This window comes from Martes martes (assembly GCF_963455335.1).
Source record: "Martes martes genome assembly, chromosome: 1".
Classification (NCBI taxonomy): domain Eukaryota; kingdom Metazoa; phylum Chordata; class Mammalia; order Carnivora; family Mustelidae; genus Martes; species Martes martes.
The window spans coordinates 146,199,461-146,220,128 of NC_137888.1; the positions used below are offsets into that span (position 1 = coordinate 146,199,461).

Consider the following 20,668-nt stretch of genomic DNA (forward strand, 5'->3'; position numbering starts at 1 on the left):
ATGAGATCCTTTGGACCTGGGACTCAATGGATGGTTAGTGTTTTAAAAGATGAAAAGTGAATAACTAAAAACTCAGATAAGTAGAACACTCCACTCAATGACCACAGAATATACATTCTTCTCAAGTGCATATGGAGCATTCTCCAGGACAAACCATGTTAGGCCATAAAACAAGTCTCAAGAAATTTAAAAGAAATCAGATACAGACCCATCGAGAAACAACTATTAGCTGTCTATCTTGCACCACAACACAGGGAGGACTGACTGCTGACCTGCCAGTGGTAATATGAACCTCTCTGCCGATGGGAGGATAGATTAAGGATGTGTTCAGCAAACATAAGAATGCCTGTGCCCAAGTAAGCACCTTACAGAAATGGCACACTTACCTACAGTACAGAAGCACTTACAATATCAACCTGCTATCTCAGGAACTGTACTCATTATAAGGGCCGGTCGCTTATGTCAACTCAGCCCAACTTCCAGAAGTTGGTGACATTATGTCTCTTCTCCCCCAAGCAAAGAAAGAAGGTGCAGAAGACACATGGTATACTGATGGCAGATCCCAGGGAAACCTGCCTCTTAGGCATTCCTGTGCCATCCAACTAGATTCTAATGTACTTTGGTTTGAAGAAGGAACTAAACAAAGTAGTCAGTGGGCAGAGTTGAGAGTGTTATGGATTGTGTTAACAAATGAACCCATGCCCACTGATTTGAGATCTGGCTACTGACAGCTGGGCAGTGTGGAAAGGGTTAACAATGTGGATGCTGCAATGGCACAAAGGAAGCTGGGCTATATTAAATAAAGCCCTATGGGGAGCAGACCTCAGGCAATATATTTGGGGTGTATGCACTAAACCTGATGCAGCGGCCCATGTACGGCACGTGTCCGCTCACTCCCCACCCACACTGCCAGGCAATCATGAAGCAGATGCACTAGCCTGGGTAAGAGCCCTTCTGCTGGAGGGAAATTTGACTCTGTCTGATGCCGTAGGACAGGTCCACTGTAAATCAAAGCACTGAGGTCCCCAAACTACTTGGGAAATAGTAAAAAGATTACATTTGCCTTTTAAAAATGCCAACTTATGAGCTGTTGACAAACTGCCCCCAGTGTCACCTCAGTCAAGGGCTGCTGTGCCAATACCCCTACCCTGGGGTACAGTGGGCAGATTACATGTCCTCTGTCTCACGGGCAAATAGATTACACAGGGCTTTTGCTGGTATGGGAAGGGCACAAATTACCAGTATCAATCTGGAGGATACTTCACTGTTCCTCCCCCACCTTCTAAACACATGAGAAAAACATGCAGTAAACTAGACAGATATTTCCCCCAAAATATCAAATGACCAATGAACACATGAAAAGAAACTCAACATTATTAGCCATCAGGGAAATGCAAATTAAAACCACAATGATTAACCACTTCACACCCACTGGGATAGTTATAATCAAAAGATGGACGATCACATGTGTAGGTATAGATGTGGATAAACTGGAACCCTCATGCATTGCTTTTGGGAATTTAAAAAGATGCAGCTACTTTAGAAAAAAATTTGGCAGTTCCTTAAAAAGTTAAACATAAAGTTACCATAGGCCTTGGCATATACCCCCCAAAATTCAAATCATATGTCCCAAGAAAAAAACATGTACATGAGTGTTCCTGGTAACTTTATTCATAATAGCAAGAAAGAAGAAACAACCCAAATGTTCATCAAGTGATGAATGGGTACACAAAAATGTGGACTATCCATGCAGGGGAATATTATTTCACCATTAAAAAGTAATGAAACACCTATTCATGCTATAACATGTATGAACCTTGAAAATGCTATGCTAAGTGAAAGAAATCAGATGCAAAAGTCCACATGTCCTATGATTCCATTTTTGTGAAATGTCCAGAACAGGCAAATCTAAAAAGAAAGAAAACAGAGTGGTGGTTATTGGAGAGGCCTGGGTTAGGAGGGTAACAGGGAATGATAAAGAATGTCACCTATATTTGGCATGATGGAACGTTGTTCTGGAATCAGTTAGCAGTGATATGGTGATGGTTATACAACTCCGTGAATATATTAAAAACTGCTAAACTATAAACTTTGAAGGGGTGAATTTTACAGTATATGGATTATACTTCAATGTTTTAAAACTCAAAATAAGTCACAGAATCAGAATCAGTGTGATGTACTTAATATAGAACAAAGTGCAACTAATCACCCTTATTAGATTATTTGCTGTGATAATAAAGGAGAAAAGCAGAGCACAAAAATCCAATAGATTTCAGTAATTCATTCCACAAAAGTTAATGGAGCTCTTGCCATCCTATCCAACTGTGCTAGTTGCTGCAGAGTGTACAAATCTGAATGGTCCTCAGCTCCTAAGGGTCTTAGAAGCTAATTGAGATAATTAGAAGAGGACACAGTGGACTGACGGCCCAAGCAGGGTTGGTTTTGCTCATCTACCTAAGCATGGCTTGTCAGAGCAGGCCACCAGCTTCCAGTCCTGGGAGCCAAGGCAGGCCTCCCTGGAAAGGGAATGACTGGTGAGATGAAGGCTAACAAGCCACCCAGGAAAGAGACACTTGAATAAATTATAGAATGAAATCACACCTTGATCTCCCACATAAGAGAGAACAATTGTGCACCCTTCTGCCTGGGGCCCCTGACTGAGAGGGGAGGATTGGTCCAGCTTACTCTGACCCCTGACCTAATCTTAGTGCAAGATCTTCTAGATAAGGGGACAGGGAAGAGGGTAAGTTAAGAAACAGGAAACAGAAAAGGCCGCCTGGGTGGCTCAGTGGGTTAAGCCGCTGCCTTCGGCTCAGGTCATGATCTCAGGGTCCTGGGATCCAGTCCTGCATCGGGCTCTCTGCTCAGCAGGTAGCCTGCTTCCCTCTCTCCCTCTCTCTCTGCCTGCCTCTCTGTCTACTGTGATCTCTCTCTGTCAAATAAATAAATAAAATCTTAAAAAAAAAAAAAAAAAAGGAAACAGGAAAACATGAGTCATCATGCAAAAGGTTTTATCAGAGATTAAGAAAATGAGGGGGAGGGGATAACTTTTGGAAATTACAACCTGGGTGGAAAGAGATGGTCCCACTTTAGCAAAGTGATGGAGAGTAGAGACATAGCCTGGCCCGTGTGAGGCCTGATGGAATAACGGGGCCTAGCTTGGTACTGAGTGATAGGAGAGAGGACAGCATCACACACAAAAAGCAGACTGAGCATGATGGCTCACTCATGTCGCAGGAACAGCAGTGTAGAAGAGACATGGCCAAGACCACAGTGATGGGAAGAGAACAAAGTCTGGGACATGCTGGATATAGCAGGAAGATTCTAGCCTTCATGATGGGTACAAAAACTGGTCTGTTAATCACCATTTTCATCATTAGCTGTGCCTCCCTGACTCTTCCCCTCTATAAGTTTGTGGGCCCTGGGAAACTGAGGTTACACAGAATACAAAGCAAAATGCTAGAAATGCCCCAAGACAATACAAAGTGCTAGGGAAAGGAGTGTGTTTCAAGAGCAAAAGTGAAGTTGGGAAGATTTTACTCATAAAGTTAGTAGCACATGAACTTGAAAGGATGTGAAAGATTTAAAAAACTGCTTCCTGGTCACAGTAATATTTAGTTTCAGAAGTACAGAAAAACACGAAGAAAAAAATGAAAAGCACAAATTATTCTACTACTCAGATAAAAGAACCATTAACATTTGAGGGGTTTATCTTTCCTCATTCTGTTTATTTATATCTGTCTATAAATACCTACATCTAACTATATAGGCATATAGATATTAAAAGCACATTGTGTCTCTGTACACCTATATATACACACACATATATTTTTTTTAAATATTTTATTTATTTGAGAGAGAGCACACGCAGAGGAGAGGGAGAGGGAGAAGCAGACTCCCCGCTGAGCAGAGAGCCACACGCAGGGCTCAATCCCAGGACTGTGAGATCGTAATGGAGCTGAAGGCAGACACTCAACCAACTGAGTCACCCAGGCGCCCACACACATATTTTTATATTTCCAAAAACACTTGTGATTGATAAGGATCTGACAGGGAAACAGAAGGTGAGACAGAGAATAAGAACAGGTAGGGGAAAAGAGTGCTGGAAGGCAATGGAGGATTCCAGAAAAAACATAAACTAATCAGGACTGGCTTCAAATCCTGCCTCTGCCTCTATGGAAACTCTAGCAAGTTACTTCATTGTGCTAATCCTCAGGTTCCTCGTGTGTAAAATGGGTATACATATACCCATATACATATGGGTGTACATATACCAATATGTAGATGACAGAGCCACTTTCATGATCAGAGACATGACAGCGTCTCGAGTACATAGCAGCGTGCCTAGAGAACAGTAGGCACAGAGCACGTGTCGGGGTAGAGCAGGCTGTTTGGGCTGCTGCGTGTGGCTCTGCTTTCTTCTGGTCCGAGATACTTGCAGGCAGTGCAGAGGTCAGAAACAACTCACTCACTGCAGCCCACGGGTCACAAGGATTCCAGATCTCAGCTAACTGAAGAACAAATTATCCAGAAGTGGTAATAAATCTTTTAAAACTACTTACAAGCCCACTCAATTTCCAGAGAAATCACTGCATAGTACACACAGCACAATCAGCTGTTTCACTCTGATCAGCCCTATTATACTAGGCAACAGCCCAAGGTTACTAGTTCACATTTTTAATGGTTATTCTAATGTTCTTCATGCTTGAAAAATTCCTCTGGCCTCATAAACCAAAGTGGCAGAAGGACTATGACAGCTAGTACTTGACTCATTCACTGAGTGAACTTGGGTCAGACAGATAATCTTTCTTTCTTGTGTCTCCTGAAACAAAACAGATGGGTTTCTGTCCCTGAGCAAAAGCATCAGCATAGGGAGAGTAACTCAGGGCCACCAATTTGGGTGAAGTGTCTGTTTGCATATCCATCTTTCTGTAAAGCTATAAAAGTAATTGTCCATCCATCTCTGCTGAAGGAGACCATTATTCTGTCCTCACTGTGATTAGGATCATTTTAGATATCAACTACATTATGAGCTCTCGATTCATTAAGCCACTGAGGCAAACAGATGGTGCCCTGTAATCAGGGTGTGGGCAAAATGACTTGGAGAGCCTGGAGATCAGTCAACAAAAACCTATTTGCAGTGCCACTGAGGATGGCAATGCCTTCCAGAAGAGGCACCTTATTCTTAGAGAATTAGCAGACTATAAAAATAGCCCTAAATCACTGTTGAGAGAGACAGAGTGAGGGGACACAGAGAGGCAATCATTATCCAAGGCAGTAGGGCCGAAGCAAGGGGGTGCTGTGAGAGGACGACTGTGTAAAGGGTGGGTGACCAAGAGAATTAAGAAGCCATGGGAGCCTATAGGCCCCGCCTAGCTACTGCAGCCCCAGTAGCTGAGATGCAGCTGATGTCACTGAACTCAGTTACTCACCTCAGCAAAGATACTGCAAAGAGACAGTCATTCAGCCAGTACTTACTGGAGGCCTCCCATGTACAGGATGCCACCAGGCTAGCAGTGTAGGCAATACAAAGATCCCTGTAACAGAGGCTCTGGTGCACGATGCTGGCAAGCCAATGTTCACATATAACCATGATACTCAACATCGTGTCGAGCCAGAAAGCAGCTAGGGAGGGAGTCCAGGGAGAAAAATAATGTTTATCCTCTCTGATAGAAAGAGCTATTTGCTTATGATAAGCAAAGCTTTTGCTTCCAGTAATCAATTGTGTTTTCATACAACCTGTGCAAATACAGATCATAAGGGGCTCCTGGGTGGCTTAGTCGTTAAGCGTCTGCCTTTGGCTCAGGTCATGACCCCAGGGTCCTGGGATTGAGCCCCACACGAGGTTATTTGCTCAGCAGGAAGCCTGCTTCTTCCTCTCCCCTTCCCTCTCTTGCTGTATCTCTCTCTGTCAAATAAATAAATAAAAACCTTTTAAAAAAATACAGATCATAAATATAAGGCAATCTTTAAGATTGTAAGTTTTTTAATTTAAAAAGTCAGGATATTAAACATAAAACTGAATATTCTCTATTAAAGGGCATAATAACAGAATATATGAAATATAAAATTATATAAATTTTTAAGAAGGAATGATTGTATTGTTAATCCCAAATCTGAGTGTCTTCAAAACAAAGCCAACAGGCAGGAGAGCTTCATCTAAGTTAGAGGAGGTCTATGCGGACTTACCCCACCTACCTATCTATCTCCCCTGCTCCCTCCCTCAAAGAACAAAAAAGGAATTTGAGGAGCTGCATTGAATCTAAGATCCATTCTTTTTTTTGTGACAACCTCACAGCTTTTTGTTTGAAAATATTGTCAGTGAAAACAGTCTTGTGTTCCACCCTAAGATGATATAAAAGCATTTCCTTATTTGATCTGTTTAAGAGCTTTCCTGTATAAATAAACCTCTTAACATCACTGCATACAGGAGTCAGGCAAATCTGGGCCAGTTTGGTCAGAGCACATTACTATGAAAGTAAAGGCAGAGATGAGACTCTTCCCACAGAGTTTCACAGGGCTGGCCCCTCGTCATTGAATTCTCTGTTCAGATGTCACTGGCTGGATGTGGAGAAAGGAGGAAGTTGTGTCAAGATTCATCCAGGTTTCAGATTTGGTTAATGTGATGGATAGCTGTTCCACCAACCAAGTCAGAGAATTTAGGAGAAAGTACTTATCAGGAGGGAAGTGTCCAAAGCAGGAGGGACAGGGGAGTCATGATTAATTCATTTATGCACATGTTGTGGAATCTGTGGACTACTGAGGTAGAGACGTCCAATACACAGTTGAGTATAGAGTTCTAGAGCTCAGGCAGATAGAAGACAAGAGAGCATCAGTATACAGATGGGAATAAAAACCCATGAGGGTACATGAGATCATCCCAAGAGGAGAAAAGAGATTAAGAAGGAAAGTGTAAGAACAGAATACTGGAAAACACCAACATTTAAGGGACAGAGGAAGTGAATTCAGTGATAGGAACTAAGAAAGAATGGCCAGATTGCAAGAACCAAAAGAAAGGTGTCAAGAGAAGATTCCTGGTGTCAAGCATGGTAGAGGAGTCAAGTCATATATGCGCTAAGAAACTGAATTGTATTCACTGAATGATGTCCTCCTCCACTGTAGTCTTAGTAGTGTGACAGGAATAGAAACAAGTGGGTTAAGCAAAGAGTGATGCGGAAATAGGTATACATGCTTTTTTCTCCTAAGCTGGGGGAGAGAAAATAAAGCAATAACTACAGGAAGGATTAAGAAGCTAGGAGGGAGCTTCTTATAAGTAGAAGAATCTTGGGTATGAGAAGCCTGTAACAAGAGAGACCAAGCAAAATTACAGATGAGAGTGCAAACGTTGACAAGTGAGGTGGAAGGAAATGATGGAGTCCAGTACGGGGTGACTGGTGTTCAGTGGGAGAAAGGCACCCAAGACCAGGAGAAATGACCAAGGTGGGTGCAGGTAAGCCCAGAGGTGGGGGCAAAGGGAGAGGTGAGAGAAGTTCTCAGTGTTCTCAGTGGAAAGGGTCTGTGGGGTTATCAGGGGACTGGAAGGTGAGGCTGAGCAAAGATAACTAAAAGGATGACTTAGGAGCTTGGTTCAGGAAACTTATAGGTCTAGAAAAGAAAAGTAATTTGTTTAAGGTTGCATTGCTGGTTACTGCCTAGGAATATGGCAGCAAGAGGAAGGGAGTTGGTTTAGAAAGGGGAACTAATATGTCCTGAGTGTCTATTATGTCCCAAGCACTGTTCTTGGTATCTTTATAGGGTTCTTTACAGACAGTGTAACCCTATGAGGTACCTATTAATATCCCTGTTTTGTTGATGAAAAGTTGAGGTTCCAACAGGCTAAGTAACTTGTTTAAGGTCATAATGCTAATAAGCATTCAAGTCAGCATACAAATCCATGTCTTTTGACTACATGCAAGTAGCAGTCCTGGGGACAGTCTAGTCCCCTTTCCACTCCACTACATTTTTCCCCTTGCCTATTAAGAAGAGTGCTGCTGCCTGGAACAACAATAACAAGTAATACTAAGTGCATTAGTGGAAAAATCAATTCAAGACTAAGACATTTAAAGTACAATATGTTAGTTCGCTACGGAAAATATCCCTATCTAAAGACACAAATCCTACTGCCCTATTGGTTACTAATAGGAAAAATATTTTACATGGTTGAATGAAACCAATGATAGAAAAGTAGGAGAGAGTGTCAACTGAAGAGATTAAAGAAAGGTCCCTGATGTTCCTTGCTTCTGCTCTCTTAAAGTCCGGTTGTGAGCATCTTATATTTATGATTTGTATGCAAATCCTCTGTAACCAAAAGACTTTTAAAAATGGAAACCATACAAACACATACACACAAGTGAAACCACCAGTGGTGTTTACAGCTTAGCTAAGCTGAACTGCCAGGAATTCATACACACAAAACCAAAACCAGAAATGTCATAATAATTAACATATATAGCACTTACTATATATGCCGGGCAATGTTGCAGTTTTACATATCACCTGAGCCTCCCCAGAGTCCTATTCTATAGGTCCTATTATTGTACAAGTGAAGAAACTGAGGCACAGAATGATTAAGTAACTTGCTCAGTATCACACAGCTTGTAAGCAGCAAAGCAAGCTCCAGAGTCTGTGGTCTTAAACACTATCATACTGCCTCTCATAAAATGTAAAAGGTAGTTGTGACTTTCCTTCCTCTGAAGAGCTTTGAGATTACATTTTATAACTATTCTTTCTAAAGGGCAGAGCGATGGACGAGGTACCTCAGATTTAATGTTTTGAAATATATTAAGTTGTGAAAAAGAGAACCTGTCATACCTGAGCAGAACAGGGTGGTCTGATGTGATCAGCAGCTGCTCCTGGGGGTGAAAAATAGCATTTCTTACAAACCGCTTGGAAGACTTACATAAGCAGTCCAGGGAGGGACCCAATTATTTTTTGCCACAAGAGATTCTTTTGTTTGCTTAAAAGCTCCGACCTTGTGGGCTAATTTTAAATAAAACTTTAGGGGCAGTTGGGTGGGTAAGTCGGTTAAGTGTCTGGTTTCAGCTCTGGTCATGATTCCAGAGTCTTCAGGCTCATGGCTCAGTGGGGAATCTGCTTTTCCCTCTGCCTCTGCCCCTAGCTCCCCCTGCCTATGCTCTCTCTCTGTCAAAATAAATAAATAAAATTAAAAATAAATAAATAAAACTTTAAGACATGCTATTAAAGTACCTGGGAAATTTCTGTTTAAAACAAACAGCTTAAGTACTATTCCATTCCATAACTCTGCAAAGTGTAAAAGGTACAAAACTGTACCATACTACGAGTAGCCCTGAATTTTATGATGTCTCAGCTTTGGCAGTTCTGCCTGGAAACTGCTTTGTAAGGACAATTGCTGCTTCAAAGCAGTGGTCCTTGTCCAGGAGGTTAGAGGGGTGACGCCCCTGCATGTAGCAGCCTTCCATATCCTTGAGATGAAGGATGTGGCCTCAATACAAGTAATATAATGAGCTACATACTGAATAGTTTTTAATTTTCTGGCTGTGTAACACTGATATTCCCTTTCTAATCCGTTCTACTTCACTACAAACTACCGCAAATGTATTCTTGTCAACATCCTGCTCCAAAACCTTCAAGGGCCACCTAATAGAATACTGTGCAAGTTAATCAGTGTTTAAAGTCCTCTCCCATGTAGCTTAAACCTACTTCCCATTATTCTGACTTTTTTTTTTCCTTTTCCCCACTCATTGTCTATGCTGGAGCTACAATTCCATAGTCTACTGCTATTCCTTTGCCCATTGTTCCCTCTTTCTGGAAGAGTCTCCCAACTTATTTACATGCTAATCATCATTCTTCAAAGTTCACTCATTCAAGTCCCAGTCCCAAGAAGCCTTCTCTGAAACTGCGCATTCACTAGGATATCTACCTGAAACTGCATTCAAAGCACTTATCATAAACTGTCTTTGATGTTTTTCTATACCTGTTCTTTCTACCTAAAAAGATTATAAATCATCTCAGAGAAGGAACTAAGTCTTTAACTTCTGAATCCAGAACAGTGCCCGACACAATATACATGTCCAGTGATTGCTGAAAGGGACTTTGAACTGTGGTTTCAAAAATATCTGCAGATGGGATCCCTGGGTGGCTCAGTGGGTTAAAGCCTCTGCCTTCAGCTCAGGTCATGATCCCAGGGTCCTGGGATCCCAGGGTCTTGGGATCCCAGGATCTTGGGATAGAGCCCCACCCCCCTCCACCCCCTGCCATCCGGCTCTCAGCAAGGAGCCTGCTTCCTCTTCCCTCTCTGTCTGCCTCTCTGCCTACTTGTGATCTCTGTCAAATAAATAAATAAAATCTTTTAAAAATATATCTGCAGATATTACCAATTTGCTCAAAAGGTTTAACATTTGGTTTAGACAAAATTCCACAAAGATCACAAAGTAGTTTTAAGAAGGGTATTAAAAAATTAAGGTAATGTAGCTTTAAGCTGGGCCTCAGCCTAAATAGACATCTGAGTTTTGAAGCCCATTTCTCTTATAGTAGATACAAACATGTGTAAACTGCTACTTGGAACGTGAGAAGTTACAAAGATTCTCCAAAGAGGGGAAATTAGCAAAATAGGCAGATGCTGCTTGTACTGTCTTCTCCTCTATAAACTACAAGTGCGTTAGTTTAATACATGAGAACCTAAATAATTTTTAATGTCTTCTGTACCAATTATACTTCCAAATGACAGAGTAAGGAGAATGAAATAATAAATGATGTATATTTGTTACCAATTATGTCTACATTATGAAAGATGTAATGGTTTGTCAGTTGTCACTGTCCTTTTCTTGAAACACAATATGGAATAAAGTGTAGCAGAATAATTTCTATTAAAAAATCTTCTACATTATCTGATTGTTTCAGATATTTATCATTATTATTTACCAAGCTTTGGGTTCTAAATATCGATAAGAGAGAGAGAATTTCTCATACAAATAAGGGAGGGTCTGCCTCTTTCCACACAATTCACGGCTCAGGAATTTTTTTAAAGCAATAGCACTTTTAAAGCATTTTTCAAGCCAGGCACTATGCTAACACTCTACGTGTCTTTTCCTCACTACCCAGCACCACTATTATCTACATTTTACAAACGAAGAAAGTGAAGTTTTGCGAGGTAAAGCCGTCAGTCATGACTACTACGTGGCCAGCCTAGGGCTGCCACTCAAGTTTCCCTGATCCCAAATCTCATTCTCTGGAAATGAGCTAACATTATTTTATTTATACAAACCTCCTTCAGGAATGAATGCGCTCACGGCGGCTGTCAGCCTTTGTATTCCCAGAATCACAGGACTCGATGACTTGCTTTCATATTCAAATCTCTCGGGCTCTTTTGTCGTTTTAATTATCCTAAGTAAGACCCTGATTATCCCTACTTATTTTTGCAGCCCCTCCACTGGGCTCCTACTGAGCTCAAAGACAATGCTCCGAGATGGGCATGAACCAAACTATGTGCCTTCAAGTAGCTGAAAACACACCATATAATTCAAGGTATGGGGGTTTTCATTCATCACCCATAGCATGAATGTTTCCTACATGTGTCTTAATTATGAGACAAAGGATTTTTCAAAATCCGGAGGCCGTGTCACAAAGTTCCTACCTGTGTGATACAGCATTGGCAATATGCCTCAATTCGCGGTTCTACTACAGAATTCTAATTTAGCCGCAACTTCCCGGTGGCACAGTCGTTGATGCTTTGCATCAATTCGCCATACAGACTGATTATGTCCTACGAATAAGTTAGGGGCTGTCTCCCGAAGTTCACCGTCACCAAGGGCCGCTGACACTTCTCAGAGAAACCTCCCCCCTTCAGGATGAGGTCTCCTCTAGCGACCCCATGCTTGCGACTAAAGTCTGGCCCTCACCACACTGTAAACCCCAAGAAAAGCTCCGCTAGAGGCCCGACAGCGCACGTTCGCGGCAGCACATAACCACCAGGGGAACCGAACGGACGAGCGCTCCTTCGCCCCGCCGCCGCCGCCGGCGCCCCTGAAGACAGGGACGTCCTCCCCTGAGCCCCCCAAGGACTGGCTACGGCCGAAACGCGTCAGGCCCGGGCCCGCCCCGCCCCGCCCGCGCGCGGAACACAATGTTCGCGATGCTCGCCGCGGCTGCACGAAAGGAAAAGCGCGACAGAAATCTGAGGTTCCGCCCGGCTGGGAGCCAGCTGCGCAGAAGAGCGCTCGCGTGAAGCCCTGACGCTGAACTCTCATGCAGGACGACATCACTACGCGAGAGCCGGAGACGCGGCGCCACCGCCCACACGCGCCGCCCCAGCCAGTCCGGGACCTGCCCTACCCACCGCGCACACGCACGCACCCACCGGGACCCTCGCCTGCCGGGCGCTGGCTTCTTATTGGCTAGGCCCTGGTGTGGGCGGGACGAGAAGAAGCCGGCTGGACGGCGAGCGTGGGTGAGAGCCAGAAACCAGTTGGCGCCTGAGTCCTGTCACTGTAGGTATGTGAAGATTGAGGGAGTCCTGGGAGCGGAGGCTACGCGACCGTGGGGAGGGAAGAAGTGCGGCAGCGGTTGGCTGGGCCGAGCGGCGGCGCCTTGGGAGTGGTGGGGGCCGCGGGGCTGGGAGGAGGGGGGCGATGGCCGGATTGAAGGGGGCGAGTAGGAATTGGCGGGTCTCGGGCCCGACCTCGTGGTTCAGGGAAATTTGGGGGGGGGGGCGGTCTCACGGCCTGTCGGGTGAGGGGATGAAGTAGAAGTTTGTGGAGTGAATCGTGGCCGAGAGGGAAGACTCGCGGAGGGGGCAGTAACGAGAGAGCCGTGGAGGGGGCTGGGGCCGACCTCAGGGAGCCGGTAGCGCGGATGGTTCCTGGAGCGGGGAGCCTTCCGGAGAGCCGGCCCGCGCGGTGAGTGAGGAGGGCTTGGGAGGGCGAGCGCTCCGGCCTTGGAGTCCAGACAAGGTCACGGGAGGAGACAGGGGGTGGGGCGGTTCGAAAGGTTGAGGGCGTAAAACCACACCACCCTACTCTTCTCCGCGACCGCGGGTTTCCTCCCACGCTGCGCGACCCTGTCCTACCCTGGAACGGTGAGAAGGCCTCAGGCCCTGTAGGAGGCATTTGTATCTGTGACGGAATTTAAATTTCATCCTGAAAGCTAAGCCAGCCAGTGAGAGACAGGAAAACAGAGCGCGGGTTTAGATTGGGAGCCGCTGAAATGATTCGGCGGTGTTACTCGCCTTTCGCCCTTCCATCACGGGTACGGGCTGCAGCTAGTTCCCTCTGTGGGGTAATCCCCACCGCAGGATTTATGCTTCCAGAAGCACGCAGGCACTTTCGAGTTTGACCGGTTTGGATGGAAAAGTTCAGACAGATCGAAGCGGCATCGGGCCCCAGCATGACACACAAGTTTGAGTCCTGTATCCCAGGGCGTCTGTTACTTCCTTGTGCCCCAGAATCAATCGAAGGGGGCTTCTTAAAATACAGATTCCTTGGGTCTCCTGCTCCATACCCTCTGAATCAGAATCTCCAGGGTGGGGCCTTTGCATCCATTTTAAACAAGCTGACAGGTGACTGATGGAAAATCAGAATTTGAAGCCCTTGTTGTTAGTAGTTCCTGTGACCAAAATGACAGGCTGTGAAGATCCTTCAGTCTGTTACATCACCTCACGCTGGACAGCTCATCCTCCCTGAGGTCTTTTCTAGGTTCCCATGCATTTGGAAAGGTCTGCAGTAGTTTCTTACTAAGTTTAGAGAATATTTAGTGTTTTCAGACTGGCTTTGAATATCATCTGGTCATTGATGCCTCTTTTTGTACCTGTTCAACTTTCTGACAGAGATCTGGGTCAGTTGCAATGGACTGGTGAGAAAATTAAAATAAAGGAAAATCTAGAAGTGGTGCGAGTGAAAAAAGTCTATTCAAAGCACAGTTGAAATTGGTGGGTGAGTTAAGTCACTAGGAAAGAAAGTTCCATTTAATTTTAGGCATGACTTGCATATTTTTTACAATTGAAAGAAAGAAATGCAGGCTTCTGTTAAGAAATGAATTTTAATCTTTTTCAGATTAAGTATATTATCAGCATCATAACATTGGTGCTTTGGCAATATATTGTCAGTCAGAAGAACTCTGGACTGTGTGTCAGGAGATCTGGGTTCTAATCCTTGCCTGCCAGAGATATATTCTTGGTGTTGAACAATTCATATAACCCCTTTCCCTCTGTAAAATTAGGCTACTGGCATGGATTAATCATCTGGGTTGTTATTATCAAATTATGTGATTCTTAGTTACTGATCCTGATACTTTTATTTTTTTTATTTTTTTATTAAAGATTTTATTTGACAGACAGATCACAAGTAGGCAGAGAGGCAGGCAGAGAGAGAAGGGAGGAAGCAGGCTCCCTGCTGAGCAGGGAGCCAGCCCCATGCGGGGATGCGATGTGGCGATGCGATGTGGCGATGCGGGGATGCGGGGATGCGGGATGCGGGGCTCGATCCCGGGGCTCGATCCAGGACGCTGGGATCACGGCCCGAGCCGAAAGCAGAGGCTTTAACCCACTGAGCCACCCAGGCGCCCCTGATCCTGATACTTTTAAAAGTTAGCCATTTTCCATTTGTATGGCTGCAAATCATGAACACTTGGGTCAGGTGGTAATTAGGAAGAGAATTACCAAATTTTATATGCAAGGAGTGTTGTGAATATATAGTATGTTAGGTAGAGAAATATAATTTGAATTATAGTATTATCTGTGGTGTGAGTGTTGGACTTTTCATATCCCTCTTTTGTCTTTAAGTGTGCCACAGGGTGTTCTGGGTCAGACAGGTTATCTTTAGTCACTGAAAGCAAATAATGACCACATGTTTACTCCCACGCCCTTATTCTTACTCTAAGGATTGCTTTCTGAAAATCTGATCAGATGTCCTACTCATACAAACTTCAGATTCTGTATCATAGGTGAGGACTGGAGATGAGTGGATTTTCTTCTTTCATATATGTATAGGAAAGAGACTGACATCCTCTGTCTTCCTGAAGGAGGGAGAAAAGACTTTTGCTCCACTGACCTGTTGAAAATTATATTGATCCAGATGTGAGGGATTAGAGGAAAGACCACTGACTTTCTTGTTTTTAAAGATAATTCCTGGGGCACCTGGGTGGCTCAGTGGGTTAAGCCTCTGTCTTCGGGTCAGGTCATGATCTCAGGGTCCTGGGATTAAGGATTTCTTTGTCAGATGACAGAATTGGATTCTTCCCAATGGGGATGGGGGCTCAGAAGGAAGATTTCACTTTTCAAACTAAGCAGTACACCGCCTCTAGAGCTGACTTTTCTTTGAGGGTCTTACCTATGGCTCACACCCCTGCAATAGCAAACTGTTGAATGAGAGTTGTTATTGAAGGGAGTATGATACATGATGCACATGAAAAAACCCAGAAGTGAAGGTAAGATGTTACATGAGTAGTGGGATGGGCAGTTGACTTTTGAAGTTATTGTAACTGACACTAATCAGACTTGTACACTTAACATGTGTTTGACTCCCTTCTTTTATCTATGGGTAACATTTACAGGCAGTTTAAATCAGCTCAGTGAAGAGGGAAGTATATACATATTTATTTTGACTAAGGTGAAACTGACTTTGTTATTTTCTCATTGTGATGAAATACCTGTTAAATAGCTTCCTGTGTAAAAGGAGATGACTGAAAAAGGGAGAATGGAGTCTTTGGTCTCTATAAAAGAAGGTAGAGAGTTTTAAGAGGGAGGTCCAGGGACTGTAAGGTATGTAAAGGAAAGTAGAGCTGAAGCTTAGGAGACATTCATTCATTAAGAAGGTCCTGAGGATCATTCAGTTTTTTTGCTGCAGTGATGTTAAAAATGATAACCCTAGGTTAAAAAAAAAAACCAAAAGGCTATATTATGCTCAATTGAACATAAATTATGCTTAAAAAGGCATTTCTAACAATAGTATTTAAAATAAAAGCTTTATTTTTTTTAAGATTTTATTTATTTGAGAAAGCAAGACAAAAGTTATTTCAATTAAAAAAAAAAAAACTTGGGGCGCCAGGGTGGCTCAGTGGGTCAAAGCCTCTGCCTTCGGCTCAGGTCATGATCCTGGGGTCCTGGGATGGAGCCCCTCATTGTGCTCTCCGCTCAGCAGGGAGCCTGCTTCCTCCTCTCTCTCTGCCTGCCTCTCTGCCTACTTGTGATCTGTCAAATAAATAAAATCTTAAACAAACAAACAAAACTTTCACTGTTATCAACAATGTGCTGCTAAAAAGGAATTGGTTGGGGTGCCCTGTAGCTCGGTCAGTTAAGCATCTGACTCTTGATCTCAGCTCAGGTCTTGATTTCAGGGTTGTGAATTCAAGCCCCATCTTGGGCTCCATGCTGGGTGTGGAGCCTACTTAAATATAAAGAAATAAAAAGGAATTGGTTTTATGGGATGAACATCAAAACAATAGGACGGGATAAATACAGTTCTTCCTAAAGGTAGCTACAGGTTAAAAATACAGTTAATTTCTAAAAAATACTTTCTAAACTTCATGGACAACATACCAGGTTTTTAGGTGGAAAATAGGAGCATTTTAAGTACATCCAGCCATTCAGTGTTCAAGATGCTTTTAATTGTAGAACTTCCCCGAAATTCTCTTTCAGTAGGATTCTTCAGCCACTATGTCAACCGGCACAGATGTTTCCCTTTCTTCATATGATGAAGATCAGGGATCTAAACTTATCCGAAAAGCTAGAGAGGCACCGTTTGTTCCCATTGGTAAGTTTGACTTTGATGTTCTAATAATCAGTTTGTTGTAAGCTATAAATCAGTAGAAGTGTGGTCACCAGGCACATCCTGAAAGCATTTGTTTTCATATATTTTGTTCCTATGTTGTTGAAATATGTAAGATTACCTTGATACAACACTGTCTATAAAAATTCTTCTGTGTGTCTTCAGCCTTCATTTATTGACTCTCATTTCAGTGAATGTGTTGGGGGACCCCATGACCACCCTCAGTCTCAGTGATTTGCTAGAAGGACTCAAGAAGGCTCAATAAAAAAGCTTACCCTCACAGTTATGGTTTATTACAGTCTGCTATGTTAACTGATTCCTCTCAGGGAAGGAAATAGGACTGAGAGGAAGAGTTCCCTTGGCACTCTTAAAAGCATCCTACTGGCTGCACAGCCCACAATTTGAAGATGATCTTAACTTCCTGAATCTGCTACTGTTTACTACCAAATATGGATTTTGGATTTTGGGGGGAAAATTAAACACTCAATTTGTGTGTTAGTTAATGAATGGTCTCAATAGAACATCTTTGTAAAAATAGTAGAGGTTTACATTGATTGATAGTAAAGTCATCTTGCTTCCCTGACCCCATGCAATGACATACTTGTGACTCTTTGTTTTACAGGAATGGCCGGGTTTGCAGCAATTGTTGCATATGGATTATATAAATTGAAGAGCAGGGGAAATACTAAAATGTCTGTTCACTTGATCCACATGCGCGTGGCAGCCCAAGGCTTTGTTGTGGGAGCAATGACTCTTGGTAGGTTCTTAGAGGAAACTTTCAAGTTTCTAATTCCCATTAATAGATTTTATAAATCAAGGTAGGTACTTTTAGCTGACTTTGAAGTAGTTTGAAATGTCACTTACATTTTTCACATAAAAATTGGATTAATAAAAGTAGTTCAAGTAGTGACACAGTTTTTACTGTCTGATACAGTAAATGTTTTATATGTTTTAAAGAAAAAAAGGCAATTCTGTCCATCATAGAACTTATAATTTCACTGGAGTCTAAATATGTAAATAGGGTTGGTACTAAGAGCCATTATCTGGGAGAGACATATGACATATGACTACTATTTTATTGAATTTTTGAAAGTGGAAAACTTTATTGGTTTTTTTTTTAGAGCCCAAAGGGGTGGGACAGGTTGAGGGAGAGGTAGAGAGAGAATCTAAGCAGCCTCCACGTTCAATGGGGAGACCAACATGGGGCTTGATCTCGGGACCCTGAGATCATGCTTAACCCAAAATCAAGAGTCAGATGCTTAACTGAGTCACCTAGGTGCCCCGGAAAATGTTTTTTTAATGTAGGTATTACACTCTTTTACTGGCTTTATAATTTTGTTGACTTTACTTACGGTTACATGGCAAGAATGACTCCTTTTAAAGTTGTAAGATAAATATTAATTGTTCTTTAAAACAAATATTTCAGTAGTCTGAAGTAGTCACACTAGCCTCGAGCTACTGGGAACCTATATAAAAAGAATTTCAGAAATTCTAATAAAGAAGGCAAGAGTATAAACAGCCTGGGGTCTTACTCCCCTTGTAAATATTGCATGCTAGCAAGGTGCTACTTTTAGCTCTTTTATGAACTGTTTTCCATTTTCTTAATATCATGGAAAATATTAAATGTTTAACTACTGTTTTTTTTTCTTTAGGTATGGGGTATTCCATGTATAAGGAATTCTGGGCAAAGCCTAAACCTTAGAAGAAGAGAAGCTGTCTCAGTTTTGTTGGTGGTGTTTGCTTTAGTTAGGCATCTCATATTGAGTTTATATGTTTATGTTGAAAATAAATCATTTGAATGGGTCAGATAATACTGTAGTTTAAGTACTGGCTTCCTTTCTTGCAGGCTTGATTTGCCTGGTTACCAAATTACTAGTGACCAGTTAACTAGCTAGGTCATTTAGGGGAGTCACATTAGCGCAAAAGAAGAAACATGTCACTTTTAAATGGACTGGACAGTGGTAAAATATGCTCCTCCTTAAACTCTTCTGATAAAATCAGTTATAAAGAGGACAGTGTGCCAGTCCTGAAGTACTCCCAGTTGCTGATTTGATTCTAGTATCAAAACATGCTTTTGATGTTATGTAGGAATCCCATTTAACTTTTTTCTGCCTATTTTGCAGATTGATTGGGTACTTCCGTTTTTAGGACTGATAGGCTCTTAACCCTTTCAGAACAGTGCATGGAATATAGTAAGCTTCCCCACAACCTAAAATAAGTTTATTTAAACCAAACCTAAAAAGCCGATAAACAGCTGCTTAGGAGTAGTATTTATTTCAGAATCACACTTGTAAACATGAGAATAACCTAACTGTGGATCCCAGTTTAGCTTTTTTTGCAATTGCAGAGTTATATTTATGCTGCTGTTGTATTAGAATAATTTTTAAATGTTGAAATGTGTATTTTAAGTACTAATGCAAAGGTTAAGTGAAAAACACTTTTTTAAATGTATGAAGCTTGTTTATTTTCTCTGTAAGAATCATAAATGTTAACAAATTACCTATAGTTGAAATGATTGATGATTTATTCGCAAGGTAGTTTGGTCAGACATAATACACAAACTTTTTGGTATACTCCAGAATGCTTTATCACATTTGTGAAATTTTCTTGTCTAACCTAAATTTACATTCCATGGTGATAACATGGTAAATGTAGTATTAGTAAAGAAGGTGAACACATCAATTGCCTTGTATTTATTTCAATTTGGAAAAAAATCAGTCATTCCTTAGTAACACAAGGATTAAGTTCCAAGAAAAAAGAGAATGTTTTGTACCTTTAGTAGGAACTATGGTTAAAGCGTATTTATCAAACAGGAATAATAGTTAATATCTGTTGAGTATTTACTATGTGCCACACACTATTCTAAGTGCTTTTCATGTGTAATGTCATTTAGACTTACTAACAATCCTAAGAGGTAGGAATTATCCTTATTTGACAGAGGAGGAGACTGAGGCATGAGTGTAAATATCTAACCCAGGGTCACAAAGCTAGAGAGGGTTGTAGGTTTGGGACTGGAACCTGGGCAGTCAAGTCGTAGATGCCAACAGGTATTAGAAATGATGGCCTTTGTGAAATTGAGTGGCCGCAATTATCATGAATTAATAAAGATAGGCAAGAGGTTACAGCATGGTCTTGACTCACCACTGACTCTAAAACTTGGATTAAATCCTAGTTTTCTCAATCTTAGGTATAAAATGAGAAGGTGAGCTAGGTAATTTCTACAGTCCTATATAGCTGATAGGTCATTATATGAGTCTGAAAAATGCTTTAAAAATAAAATCTATTGGGGCGCCTGGGTGGCTCAGCGGGTTAAAGCCTCTGCCTTCGGCTCGGGTCATGGTCCCAGGGTGTTGGGATCGAGCCCCATGTCGGGCTCTCTGCTCGGCAGGAAGCCTGCTTCCCCCTCTCTCTCTGCCTGCCTCTCTGCCTACTTGTGATCTCTGTCTGTCAAGTAAATAAATAAAATATTTAAAAAAAATAAATAAAATAAAATCTATTACTAGGAACTATTTTCTCAGGTTCCAGTAGACCTGATAGGAGATCCTGGTAGCAGTCCTAGCAATTGTACTGAGCATTATGTAATTAAAGGTGGGGTTGCTCATTCAAGGAAGAGAGTGGTAAATTAGCTGGATGAATAGATTGGCATCAGATAATGAAGTTCTTAAAAGTAGCTTAGGTGGATGTGATATTACATGGTATTAAGTCAGTCCTGGGTTCACAGCTCTGCCACCTATTACCCAAGTAGCCATGGTTTCGTCATCTGTAAGATGGGGGCAGTATTAGTGGCTGAGAGTCATTGGGATGGTAAAATGCAGTGGTGACTGTAAGGATCCTAGCATAGCACCTGATGCGGAAGGAAACCCAACAAATGACTGCTACGACCCTCGGGGTACTGTGGTAAGCTTGGGAAAGTCCAGCAGGGAAGGCAG

General features: G+C 42.3%; 1 protein-coding gene and 1 long non-coding RNA gene across 4 annotated transcripts; one reads left to right on the forward strand and one right to left on the reverse strand.

Moving 5' to 3' along the window:
* Nucleotides 1–1,648: 1,648 nt before the first annotated feature.
* On the reverse strand, nucleotides 1,649–12,257 carry LOC308346058. The gene is made up of 3 exons (XR_013967137.1): nucleotides 11,246–12,257; nucleotides 8,812–8,852; nucleotides 1,649–1,908 (listed from the first exon to the last, which is right to left on the reverse strand). It is a non-coding gene; the product is annotated as an uncharacterized lncRNA (long non-coding RNA).
* A 103-nt stretch (nucleotides 12,258–12,360) lies between these two features.
* On the forward strand, nucleotides 12,361–20,192 carry HIGD1A (HIG1 hypoxia inducible domain family member 1A). Of its 3 annotated transcripts, none has more exons than XM_080808671.1 (4): nucleotides 12,361–12,471; nucleotides 16,613–16,724; nucleotides 17,362–17,496; nucleotides 18,392–20,192. In XM_080808671.1, the coding sequence occupies exons 2-4, from the start codon at nucleotides 16,628–16,630 to the stop codon at nucleotides 18,439–18,441; spliced, it is 282 nt and encodes a 93-aa protein (XP_080664797.1). In that variant the 5' UTR covers nucleotides 12,361–12,471; nucleotides 16,613–16,627; the 3' UTR covers nucleotides 18,442–20,192. The 3 variants fall into 3 exon arrangements, with proteins under 3 accessions (XP_080664797.1, XP_080664796.1, XP_080664798.1); XM_080808670.1 differs by having other exon boundaries at nucleotides 12,409–12,471; nucleotides 16,610–16,724; XM_080808672.1 differs by lacking the exon at nucleotides 12,361–12,471 and adding an exon at nucleotides 12,846–12,875.
* Nucleotides 20,193–20,668: the final 476 nt, after the last annotated feature.

What these genes read in the sequence shown, in the direction of transcription:
- HIGD1A (XM_080808671.1), top strand. Translation starts at nt 16,628, where the DNA reads ATGTCAACCGGCACAGATGTTTCCCTTTCTTCATATGATGAAGATCAG. An exon ending in GGCACCGTTTGTTCCCATTG is followed by an intron (nt 16,725 to 17,361) that starts GTAAGTTTGACT and finishes TTTGTTTTACAG; the next exon opens with GAATGGCCGGGTTTGCAGCA. An exon ending in TGTGGGAGCAATGACTCTTG is followed by an intron (nt 17,497 to 18,391) that starts GTAGGTTCTTAG and finishes TTTTTTCTTTAG; the next exon opens with GTATGGGGTATTCCATGTAT.